Source organism: Amphiura filiformis, chromosome 3 (genome assembly GCF_039555335.1).
Source record: "Amphiura filiformis chromosome 3, Afil_fr2py, whole genome shotgun sequence".
Taxonomy (NCBI): Eukaryota; Metazoa; Echinodermata; class Ophiuroidea; order Amphilepidida; family Amphiuridae; genus Amphiura; species Amphiura filiformis.
In genome coordinates this window covers 28554113-28567690 of record NC_092630.1, presented here as the reverse complement: position 1 = coordinate 28567690, position 13578 = coordinate 28554113, and the positions used below count along the sequence as shown (strand labels likewise).

The window sequence follows — 13578 nt, the reverse complement described above, 5'->3', positions numbered from 1 at the left end:
CAAAAGACTATTCATACGGAATATTTTGTCAAAAGAGACGGTGGCGCGCAGTTATATTTCCGAAAATTTACACCCAGACTGAGTAATTCGGCTCGTGATGAATTGATGTGCAAGCAGCGCCAGGGCACTATTGCCGTAATTTTAGGCCGGGGATAAATTTACAATACAAGCAGCAATGGAGCCAGAAACAGAACCAACTGTTAAAGGAGACGAAAAAGATGATTGTCAGGACCTGATTAACGAAAGAGATAGTCTTGATCCGTCCTATGAGAATGCCTTAAAGCTGTTAAATGCTGGTGAGTCGAAAATGTCTTTCTTTGATAATAACACACGTGTGATTGAATGAAAATAACGAGTAGACAATGAAGCGATATTTCATTGTGACAATGGAGAATTAATTGATTTTTAGCATGAAGTGTGCGTTGTATTTTGTGGGTTGGACCAAAATGGAGACGAAGTGGATGTCAAAGAATAAATTATAATGACACCTGAAATATGCACTAGGTTTTCAAGAATTCTAAAAGCAATTTAAACCTCAGAGTTTCAGACAGGTAGCCTCACCAGACCTACAGTCATGGAGGTTGAGTTTATAAATTTACCAATGCGGCCGGAAGGTTGCCACCATTCACGGCACGTACATGCGTACATCATTTTGTACATGATCATGATGACTAGTCCGAATAATCAGACCCAGAACAAAATATTAATTTCTGACATGATCCTGTCCTGGGTCTGAACTGTTTCTATTCGAAATCTTGATGGCAAAGTGGACAAAAGAAGCACATGCCTGACATGGTCCTACTTCACAGTTTTTTAATCCCCTATTGTGGACCATCCTTTCATGCTTTTGATACTTAAAGGTCCGTAACCCGATCGACAGCATCATCCCCGATTTTTTTTCATTGTTGATGAGGTTTTGGTATCACATAATAGATACTATTTTTCTCATTACTATCCTGAAATTTGACGCTCCAAGTCGATGTATTTCGGAGAAATCATGAATCACAGCGGTTTTTACAGGTTACCAGTTTGTAAACAATAAAAATTTCTTCGGATCATGGGAAGAGAAAAAGCGAACTCACGCTAAGTGTAGTCTCTCGCCAGACTGTATGTGGCTATCACGAGGATCGACGAGTGTCAGACCGACATAAACTGGCTGTGTAGGAGACTACGCTAAGTGCTGAGGAGACGGTCCGCCGTATATAATTAAAACAATTCCTTGATTATTTCAGTTGGTGAAATAGCTCAATTGGCTAGCGCTACCGTTCTTTTACCGAGAGGTACCGGTTCAAAACCCGGTATCGGAAGGTTTTTTCCTCTCCATTTTTAACCCAAACTTTTTTATATTCATTTGAAATGTACATATTGCAAGTGGAAATATATTTTGTTTCCTTTTTTTCTGAAACGGTACAAAAAAACAAAAAAAACAAAAAAAACCAAATATTTTCCGTTCAATACGGGCCGGGCATTGCAGCATGTCAGCATTCGTCATACGAACGGGAATTGTTGTTGTTGCATGCCTACCCAGAATGCAATTCACGTATACAAGGTATTGGATTGCAAATTTGGCTATTTATTCACATTTACGCTGAAAATGCTCTCGTTTTTTCACAAAGCAGCATAAAGGGGAGATATTTGATATTATTATGTAATTTTAAAGACAATCCATATCCAAAACCAATAGGGTTACCCCCTTTAAGTATTTGGACAAGCGGAACAGTTTTACAGACCCTTTGTCTACCTCTCTGTTTGTAAACAAACGAGGAGGTCAAAATCGTCCTCCTCGCCGAATAGGAAAGTCAGCGTAATAGTACGGCACTGCATGATGACATGAATGATGATGTATGGCATTATGATAATGATAACAAATTGTGGGATAGGCTTTTACGACGGGAATTCATAACAATTAGTGGGTTTTTAGCGGGTTCGCCGTCGGTCAAGTTTACAACTGTCAAGCTTTACGTCAGGAGTAGCTCTGACTTCTTCAGGACAAAGTACCTAAGAATGAGACATGTAGTCTGCCCCTTGTCTACTGATGACTCTGAAAAGAGTCGTTCACTGAAGACTGCCCCTTGTCAACAGAGAATCAAGATCTCGCCTATCTGCTAATAAAGGTTTTGGTGGCTCTGAAAAGAGCCGTTCTCTGAAGGCCCCCAAAGATGTACAATTATGCTATATTCAGTTCATGAATATGCAAATTTATGACAAAATCAGGATTTTCCTAAAAATGGGGTAAAAATGGCCAATTTTGTGAATCTTTAAAAGGCTGTATCTTCGCAACGGATTGTCCGATTGAGTTGATTCAAAGGGTTTTTTAAGTCATTTTGCAGAAGGAACAATCCTGACAGAAAAAGTAATTCCAGGGGTGGGTTTGAAATTTTCATGTGACCACCCTAGTTATAGGCCTAAAATGTTTACAAAAATATATTGGTCCACACGTTGTGCATGTATTCAGTTGTTCGACGTTTAGTATGGCATATCAAAAATCATGAAATGTCACTCACAACAATGTCAATGACAATCACAATTCAATGAATTCATGGACACATTCAGTAAAATTCACTGTATTTGTAAATTAAGGGTACATTCTCTTGGGTCATGACCTTGACATCTAGGCAGTGTTCGATTTACCTGGATTCGCATCGCAACATGCGAGTCATTTTTTACAAACTACTACTCAACTACACAGACCAGTAGCAAAAATGCGATCCCAAAAATTGGGGAAAAATGGCTACTTGCGATCGTGAACCACGCTGATATACCATCATTTGCAAGTTGCCATTTGTCGAAGTCAAAAATGTTTCCATAAATTCTATTTCCAAGAAAATAATCCACAAAAATATGACTCAAAAGTCCCTAAATTGTGATGTTTACGCCATTAAACTAAATACAGTATCCTCCCTTGTATGCAAATTTATTTCCATGTTACAAACTTCCATGTATTACCAGATAACTAAAAACGTGCATATTAATTTTATGACGTCATAGAAGTAGCACTGTTTATATGGTGTATAGTTCAGTGGTGAGATGGAAATATTGTGTGTCCTTGGTGACAATCTTCCAAAATTATACAAGATTTTTAGGATTTCATAGATTCCTCACATTATTTTATTGCTTCAGCTAATAAATTAGTGAGTTTCCTCTACTCAAAAATGTAGGACTTCTCTTGATTACTGAAGGAAAATTTGCGTTTGGAAAGGGCACACGATAATCAGCTTAGGAAGTTTAGGTGCCGAATTTTGAACCACATTCGGTCTGCAACACTGCAGTTGCATAACATTTTTTTAAGCATTGAGTACTGGGATTGAGTAATCTGTGAGAAGATAAGAAAATACAAAAAAATCGATAAAATATGGTGAAAACAAACTGCTACTCAAAATTTTGAAATTGCTACTCAAATCTGAAAGTGAGTAGCAATTTTTGCTACACAAAAAAATTGATGAAAATCGAACACTGCATCTAGGGAAAAAATTGTATTTTATTTTTGACAAGAAGACATACATACCCTTCATATAAAATAACACGAATCCTGAAAAAAAGTGCCAATGTGTAATTTCCCCCTATTTTGTCTCCCGTTGCTAATGAAAACAAACTCCGATTGTATTGCGTGAGGTCCATTTATTAAAAGCTCCATGGTATGCAGTGCACCAATTACTATCTTAGTTTCGAGTCCAGACTGCATGTTGTAAGGACGAACGACGTGTGTTTAGAACGACATAAACCGATTGTGAAGGAGACTAACTCTCAAGTTGAAGCGTTTCCGATTAGAACGTCAGTCCGGCAAACTTGTCAAATTGGGCATATAATATCAAAACGGGATGTACGAACGGGAATCGGGATATCGCTGTGCTTGAAACCGTGCGCCCAGCAGGGCCCGGTAACTTGCAGTAGTGTTTTGTTTTGCATACAGCCCGGGCATGCAAGAAGTGCTGTGAAAACATATTTAGGCCTATGACAAGCATGTGGTCGCATGTCATAAGTTGGGTACAATTTCCATTACATGGTCAAAAATGACAAAAAATTTATTTTTTGATATGTTGTATATATTGACAACCTCTAATAGTTAACACCATTGTTAACCTTAACACATGCTTAATTTATGAGATAATGCTTAATTATTAATTAATTAATACACAGGTAAATCTCAATTTTCAAATGCGTTTTTCTCAAATCAGACCTCAATTACAAAAATTACAAAAATGACTCTAAAATTTTTATTTTATGCAAGAATGTCATCAGATTTGGAGGATATGTTCTCAATACATCAATGCTTCAAATGAACTATTTGAAATAATTGTACGTATGTTAATTACATTGTGAAGGTCAATGACATTTTTACGAGTAATTAGCGAGACGGTTATTCTATTATTGAGGAAATGAATATCAAGAAGAGAAATGTACATTAGCATGTTGCTAAAAATACTGAAATTCAACTAGGATTACATTAAAAATGACAATAAAAATGAAAAAAATGGAACATAATACCCTTTAAGGTGGTACTACACCCCTTGATAAATTTGTGACTATTTTTGCATTTTTCTCGAAAAATAGTATCACAACAAAAGTTATGTACATTATAGGGGCAAGGAATCCAGTTACTACACTGGAATTTCAGTGACTCAAGACAAGCGGGACGTTATTTATGATAAGAAAAGAGGTAGCGCTAGAATGTACCTCATTTCTTAACATATATATTGAACCACTTCTCTTGAATCACTGAAATTTCAGTGAGGTAATTGGATTCCTTGCCTCTATGATATAAATTTTTTTTTTTACCAGTGTGTAGTTATTTTTTGAAAAAAATGCAAAATTAGTCACAAAATTTATCATGGGGTGTAGTGCCACCTTAAGTAGTCAGTAATTGTTTTAGTTGTACAAATTCAACATTTAAAGCTGTCAATACATCATACCCTCACTAGATTTGAAAAAGTAACCAGTAGTTTTGACATGCTGACATGTGAATTTTCACATAGCCCTATTTAACACTCCCGCATCCGCCTGCTCCACATCCGCCTGCTCCTCCACCCCTGGCATTTTTCATTTCAACTGATGTGATTTTTTTACTGAGTAATGTATAATTATATGCTTCAGTAGACTGAAAGAGTATAAAATTAGGCTTAAAATGAGGTATCAACCACTGCTGTAGGATATGGGGTTACGGAAAGCCAATCAAATTTGTATTGCAATTTTCAGAAAAGTGTAATCCCTCCACCCTTTTTGCATACCCAACTTATGACATGCGACCATGTGGAAGATATGGGCCTATATTAGATTTACTGAAACCTGGGGCTCACAAAAATGATTATTATAAATGATCAACCAAATATTGTTGAAGGTCTATTGATCATTATTCAATGACAATGGACATGCCTACATGTATTGCCTCCGGCAAGGGGGGGGGGTAATCCCATACTGCCAAATGCATACGGGGATTGCGCTTTTGCAAATAATCCATGGGTCCCTATTTTTGCTGAAAATCCTTATGGGTCCGTTAAACCCCCGTACCGTAAATCGCGACCTTTTCGAGGAAAGAAAACTTTAGACATGGGTTTCAAGTCTGGAGCCTCCACCCCCGTGTAAAAAATATCAACTTGTCCCCCCCGCATGCCTAGGGCCAGTTTTTAGGTGTCACGCCGCCTAAACCATAATTATCGCCTAACGACCATACCCGTCATACGCGTAGGCCTACGGGGGGAGGGGCTATTGGGGTGGCAAAAAAGAAGGGCAGCAGAGGCGGCAAAGGGATAGCGCGCAGTGGTGTAGATTTCTTTTTGACATTTGGGGGGATGGGGGTTGGAAGTTTTTTTTGAAGTAGGCCTAGATACGGTGAATCCAGCACCTTTTGGCGACAGCATTATAAGCAAAAAAATACTAGAAGATAACTTGTGACATAGGCCTACTAGATGCAAAAGTGGAATAAATTCGCGTTGCCGTTGAGCGTGCAAAAATTTGCACTTTGGTGGCTAGCTAAAATGGCCAATGAGGTTAATTTGGTCAGAAACCCCTGGCAGAAACCCACATACAGTCGTCAACATTGGGAGGGTGATTGTATGGAACATCTCCCTGGCAAAATATTAGTGGGATTTATCCTCCATCCCACCAGGATCTATGCCTACAAAGGGATCCGAAAATCTAAACTTGAAAATAGTCCAATAGGCCTACTGATTAAAATACAAAATAACAAAAACACAAAATAACTTCCCATGACAATATGTCGGTTCATAAAATACAAATTTTGTATTAGATCCAACACAAAGGTTTTACTGCTTTTGGAAGGAGGGTGGTCCGAAATTTTAAAAAAATCGGGCGTGCAATGAAATTACGACCCCCTTTTTTCGGCAACAAAAATTTATGACCCCACCACTTGATTGGCCTACACCTTAGGGGCTGTGCAATAATTTTGACCCCTGGGGAGGGTAAAATTGGCTGGGGGGCAAGAAATATTTGGCGAGCGAAGGGGGCAAGCAATTCCCCAAGCGATTTTTTGGCACGCATTCATGGGGCGCCTTTTTAATAAAACACTCTAAAATGGCTTGGGAAAACAGTGCACGGAACGCTTAAATTTTCCAGCTCGCTGCCGATAGGCCTACATCTAGACCATTTAAGGTTTGCAATTTGGGATCCCAAAAATTTGGCAGAAAATTATAGCCCCCCCGCCCAGTGATGGCGGCATGGGGGAAAATGCCCCCAGTCAGAACTGTTGCCCCCAGAAAAAACCCAAAATTACGAAAATGTCCCCTTTTTGCTGTAATTTTGCGCAAAATTTGTTGCCCCCCTGAAATTCACTTTGCCCCCCCCAAAAAAATTTTCCTGGCACCGCCACTGCCCCCGCCAGGCCTAATCAATATTTTGTTCTTGAGCAAAGGTCAATCATATGATTTAAAAATGCATCGTTAAACCATATTTTGTACTTTTGTTCTCAAAATTACAAAAAAAAAGTAAGGCAATTATCGTAGTAGGCTGACGATATCCATTCTTGTTCTAAAATTGTTAATTGTGCCCTTGGTTTGTTCTGACTAGAAATATGAAACACTGGCCCTGTTCTGACCACAGCTTCTCTCCTTACATTCTTTTGTAAATGCTCTAAACAGCTCTCCTTGAAGCTCAGAAGAGCTATTTAATGCTCTCCTGCAAATTACAAAAGACAGTCCCTGGCACTCAGTTTTAGAAAGCTGATTTAACCAGCAACAAAGAATCAAGAGGGACGGTCTTTGTTCCACATAATCATCAAGATTGATGTCATATACATGTAATCCCAGATTGCACTTGAAAAATATATTGAGATCGACATAATTATATATTCTCTTCTAAAGCGTAATGGGAGAATAGTTCTGTTAAGGTGGTACTACACCCCAGGCTAATTTTGCCTATTTTTGCATTTTTCTCAAAAATTATAGCGCATTGGTGACAACAAGTAAGATACGAATATGCACTGAAAATTTTACTTCAGCACAGACAACAGTTGTGGAGTTGCAGTCAAAAATGAGGAAAACCAATATTTGATCAATAAATCAATATATGGTAACTACTTGTCTTCTTGAGTCACTGAAATTCCAGTGTAGAAACTGGATTCCTTGCCCTATAATATGGTCATATTCACGGTAAAGGGAGTAACTTTGGATTTTTAACATTTTAATCCGTAGTGTTCTAATAAAGCCACAGAATTCCATGATTTTTGGCCACATAAGTCATCTAGTTAGCAGCTACCTTGGGTAGCATAATCAGTTTTGGGAGTTACTGCGTTCAGTTTTAGCAGGCTTAAATGTACTTAATATTGCCATTTTGAAAAACTATAAAAAACAGTAACATTTTTGTAAAACCCTGTGTTTTCTTCAGTTAGTTCATGGATAATTTTTCTTATCCTGAATGTACAGTCATATGTTCAGTAAACACTGCCACATTAGATTTAATTGTGAACAGCCCTGTATTTTTGAGAACCGGACTTGATATTTGTCGTTTCGAGGCTTCATTTTCCGTTAACAATTGTTAACAAACTTTGTGGGTGTAGCTTTGGTTCATAATTCTTGGTTATTTCTTCACTTCTTCTTGATTCATAACAGTTGTTATCTTAACTTGAAATGGGTAAAAAAAATTAGTCGATTTGCAAGCTTTTAAAATGTTTATAAAATCTTGACTTCAAAGAGCCGTTTTTCCGTTAACTTTTTTGAAGCCTCCGAAACAAACTGTTCAGCAAGCTTGGGCAAATATAAATAAAAGAGCTCATCCAATCTATTTATCAAAATGTAGCAAAGTAGATCCTCAAGTCACATGTTTTTAAATCGTGGAGATATATATCACTGTTTGAAAATGGGACCCAATACAAACTTTCCGTTAACAATTGAAGCCTCCGAAACAAATGAAGCCTCAGAAACAACAATAAGATTAATTATCATCTATGCATATCTAAATTGGTGTGTTTCATACTGATATCTGCATTGTAATTATTACTTGATATGTGCAGAATGTCATAAATTTAAAAAAAATTTGACATTATGGTTAATGTTTGAAAAATATACTGATACCCATAAAAGCCTGTTTCGGAGGCTTCACATGCAAAAAACACCATACTTAACAAATGGGTGAAAAAGTTAACATGTGATAAATCTACAATATCTGCCGCATAGAATCATTGATTCAATACACACAAGAAAATAACAGCTTAGATGATCCCAACACTGTTGTTTTCAAAAAACTACTTCTGCAATGTTTAACAATTGTTAACATGAAGCATCCGAAACAAAAAAAATGACTTGCTGTGATAATTTAATTTTTGTCACAACTGAAATTCAATACTTAGAAGCAAAGCATGAAAATTGGTAATTGTGATATTTTTTACCTATTTTTTTATGTCAACTTGTAGTAGTTAGCCAAATATTTTACTTTTATGATCACCTGTGTTGTTAACTGAAGCCTCCGAAACACAAATCGCTTGAATTGCCAATTCTAAAAAATAACTCCAATTTCTGTGAAACTTGGCTGGGAGGTTCCTTTCATTAAGTAGTATTTGTACATGAAGTTAGACATTCAAATTATTTTAGGAACCCAATTAAAACTTAAAAAATATGTTTAAGGTTTGGAAATTTCCATTGTAAATGACACTTGATGTTAAAAAATTTCAAAACTGCAATTACAAACATAGCAAAACATGGTATAAAATTTAACTTATATCTGTTGACTTACTTTGGAATGGGATTTCACATGTATTCCAGCTTTCATGTCATAATTTTCTGAGGTTATGTAAAATACATTTTTCTTAGGTTTTTTAAACCAAAATGTTATGGAAATGTCAAATTTTTTTAGAAATCAAAAGGTTTAAGCCTTGAAACATTATTTTACTGGAATCTAAGTTGCTTCTATGCATGATTTCAGTAAACAGAAACATATTTAAGTGGTTTGAAATTTTGACCCTAAAAATCAAAAGTTACACCCTTTACTGTGAAAATGACCATATACATAACTTTTTTGTTACCAGTGTTTTATTAGTTTTTGAGAAAAATGCAAAAATAGTCAAAAATTTATCAAGGGGTGTAGTACCACCTTAACCTTTCTTTGTACAATGTACTCACTCAGCCTTAATGCAATAATAAATCCCAGATCACTTGCACAGATGGTTCTACAACTTACATGTAGAACAAGGCCTCAAATTCTCAAAAGTTTGAAATTTTTAGACTACAACTGGGTCAATCATGTCTGTACGATGACTCACAAAGTAACTTAATTTAAGTTTTTGAGATGGCCATGCAAGAAATTTTGCATAATTACTCTAGATACATTCTGTTCTGTATTTTAGTAAATTGGTTGTTCCATAACAGGGTTCCAGGGACTGCCTTTTGAGGAGAGCAAGAGCAATCACTCTCTCCCTGCTCTCCTTAAATCTGATATAGGAGTGATTTTTAGCTCGTAGTTGACCATTCTCTACTTAAATTAGGCCAAAATAAGATAAATTCATGTTTCCGATAACGTCCCTGTTTTTTGGTGCCGCAAAAATATTTATGCTACTCGGGGGAAAAATAAAAATTTTCAATAGGGCTTTGTCCTGTCCGTGTTGAAAAATGTGATATGAAGTTCAGGGGTAGCACTGGCTGGTTAAAACAAGACCCTTAACTGACTTAAAATAAAAACTTGGGGTGAAATGATTTTTTATGCCTCCACCGCGAGGCATACTGTTTTTGCAATGTCCGAGCTTCCGTCCGTCTGGATGGGCGGATTGACTTGGTCAAAAACTCTGGATACTTTTTTTTTGGGTGGGGTTCAAGGCAGGGTTCACAATTTGCTCTCAAATAACCGGGTCCACTTTTTTATGCTGGACCCATTCAGATCCCATTTAGTTGGAAATTTGGGGGTCCCAAATTGATTTTTGTGGGTCCAAATTGTACTTATGTACGAAACTTCAGAAACACCCGAAATGTATTTTCAGTACTGGCATAAACGATAAATATTAAAGTATGCTGAATTCGCACCCAAAACTTACCAAAGTCGAGTCAAATTACTGGGTAAAGGAAGACTTGCCGCGATCGGCCGACTTTCTCATAAAGAACTACAATTACTACCTAATAACATGCACTACTTTAATCATCTAATTATTTGGTTATTTTGTTATATTGGCTCGGTTGAAATATACAACTACCGCAAAAACGTGTTTTCGCGATGTCACCTGGAATTGACCCTGTTTTGTTGACATTTTTATTGTAACATAATATTTGCAAAAAAAAAAAAAAAAAATCGCTGATCAAATATCTGTGCATGAAATAGCGATGAGGTGTGTATCATGTTTCAGCGATTTTCGTAATTGTATGTAATTTATGAATGAAAAGTGAGCCGATTGAGCTGGGTTATCGCACAATGGCGATCTATGATGATATTTTCTATTTCTTGGATGGGATTTTTTCCAGGTCCAAGCACAGCCTGCTGGACCCATTCAGGTTACATAATCTTACTTTTTCCGGGTCCAATGAGTTAAAAAAGCATCCTGGACGCGAAAACGCGATAAACTGTGAATCCTGGTCCAAGGTCATACATGTATACTGAGGTCAAAGGTCATTTGAGGTCAAACAAGGTAAACTTGTAAATTTGGTCTCATATGAACAGTTCAAATCCTATTGCAACCATTATTATGTCTTCGTCCAATATTTTAAAACTCATAGCTTGACCAATAAATAAGGGCTCAATCGATCCAATTTTATATCAAACTTGAATCCTAGCTGCATATTGGACTGGTGGTGATTTAAGGTCATACTGAGGTCAACTTGTAAAATACCATTTGAGACTTTTGGTTAAAATTTGGTCTCATATGAACAGTTTAAATCCTAATGCAACCAATCTTGGGTCATATCTGCACTATGGAAACCCTCATTATTTATTTATCGGCAGTGTTGTTAATTTACCGGTAAATTAAAAATGGCGGTAAAAATGGCGGTAAATTACGGTAAATTACCGGTAAAAAATGGTAAAATAAGTAAATTAAGTAAATTATGAAAGAGTTATATTGAACAATAAAAATTCAATTATTTTCATATTAAGAGCTACATAGATACTTGAACACAGTCCTGTTTTGTTGAATATACACCTTTCCAGATGAAAATCAGCTTCATAAATAAAGCTGAAGTTGTAAGAAGTGAAACAAAAGTCATGTAGTATTTACGTACATTTTAAACAAAAGTCATGTAGTATTTACGTACATTTTAAACAAGTGTTTTGTTTTCTCTCATATTAAACAACACAGAGCCTGTGTAACCACTTGGCACAGGAGTCCTGGACTATAACATCTGATTCCGTTTTCATTTTCATGGTAGAACATTTATGCTAGGAATTTTAAATGAATGAACACAGCTTTTGACGCAAAAATAAATTGCCAGGCTGTGTTCATACAATTGAAATTTCTACTGTAGACCCTATCTCGTGACTGATGGTAATGAACCTGGTCATTCATAATATTTGGATCTGGTTAAAAGTAAACTTGTCAAAAGTTATACTTCAAGGATGCTAATCACAACTTACATGTAGAATAAATGATGATGTTTTACAGTGGTACCCATTAAATATGCAGGGAATACTTTGGTAAAACTGAGACAAAGAGCATTTATAATTATTCAGAATGATGTGAAATCAAAACAGCCATTCTTTAGTCACAAGTTCACTCATATTTGTGACAAAAAATATGGGAAATTTTACATTGAGTACATGTAGTACAGTTCCTTAAAATGTTTATAAAATATAGAAAGCTCATGACATAGTCAAGCCATGGTCAACCCCTCAAAATTTGGAAGTACCATCAAGGGGGCTTGGGAGGGGGTGCTGCTTTCAGTGCTTTCATAATGATGTGTTGTTTTATTTCTTTCATATGAGTGTTAAAATGCAGTAAATGAACATGTTGATCAGCTGAATGCACAATCACTGACACTTTCTCTACTTGCTACTTAAGTCTATTGTACACTATGTAGTACAGTATGGAACCTATGGGCAGTTATAGGTAGTAGGGGTCTACAAAATCATTACTTCAAGTAAGTTTTGCAAATATTGCAAACAAAATTGCCATCTACTATAAAACAAACAAACAAAAACAATATTATTTGAAGTTTTAATTTAAAAAATCCTTTTATTTCATATTTTACTTAATTTACTTATTTTACCCTATTTTACCATGGTAAATTAAGATGGCGGTAAATTACCGGTAATTTACCATGTAAATTAACCGGTAATTTACCGACTCACAACACTGTTTATCGGTGGACATTTTTTATACTTTGTTGCATATAGTCCTACAGGGGGGCCCATTTTCCGTATTTTCCTCTTTTCTCGGAGGCTACAGGTTGCACGTTCCTCAAACTTGGTGCGTGGGTGCGAGCTTGCTAGTGCAATTTCTCGGAACTGGTAAAGCGTATAGTGATGCAATTTGGTGGAGGGGTGGCAATTGGTGGTCTTCAAAATATGGTAATTAAGTATGGTACCTAATTTGCATAATTTATGCATAGCAAGCAAAATAACATTGTGCACAGATTATCTGCAGATCTGTACCAGTTACAGTGATGAAACTTGGCGTAGAGTAGCACAGCCAGAGGTTCTTGACCTGAACCCCACCAGGGGCCCTTAAGCGCCCCTGCACCCCCGGCCGATTGGCCCGATGCTAGGGTCGCTTCGCTCCCTACACTTTCGACTGGTTGGTATAATTCTCCTGCTTTTTTACAATGAGCCATTCTCATGCTTGATTGTGGCACAAACATTCTGGTTATAAATTGAACAGCTGATGGTGATCAATCCCTTCAAAATGTTTGCCTTGCAGAAATTGAAAGGAGAAAATCTGGCGTCTCGCCGAAGCTGATAGACGTGTGCTCAGTCAAACCAATTCGCCTTGAAGTCAAAATCAGAATTCCAATCAAAGAACACCCAAAGTTCAACTTTGTAGGGAAGTTACTTGGACCCGGGGGTAACTCCATGAAGAGGATGCAAGAGGAGACAGGTACACGGATGGCAATATATGGCAGAGGCTCCATGAAAGACAAGCAGAAGGTAAGTGTAGTTTTAGATTCTGCACATTTGTTATTTTACCTGTGAATGTCTTCATGTAGATGGCAAGGAAAT

At 36.8% G+C, this 13578-nt stretch overlaps 1 protein-coding gene across 2 annotated transcripts in view; it reads left to right on the top strand.

The window, feature by feature from the left end:
• Positions 1-90: 90 nt before the first annotated feature.
• The window catches only part of LOC140148317 (glycine-rich protein GRP33-like), a 32441-nt gene continuing 18953 nt past the window's right edge, over positions 91-13578 (top strand). For both annotated transcript variants that reach the window (XM_072170225.1, XM_072170224.1), the window contains exons 1-2: positions 91-296; positions 13280-13506. In XM_072170225.1, the coding sequence (XP_072026326.1) occupies positions 176-296; positions 13280-13506 (348 nt within the window). In that variant the 5' untranslated portion in view covers positions 91-175. The remainder of the gene's footprint in view (positions 297-13279; positions 13507-13578) is intronic.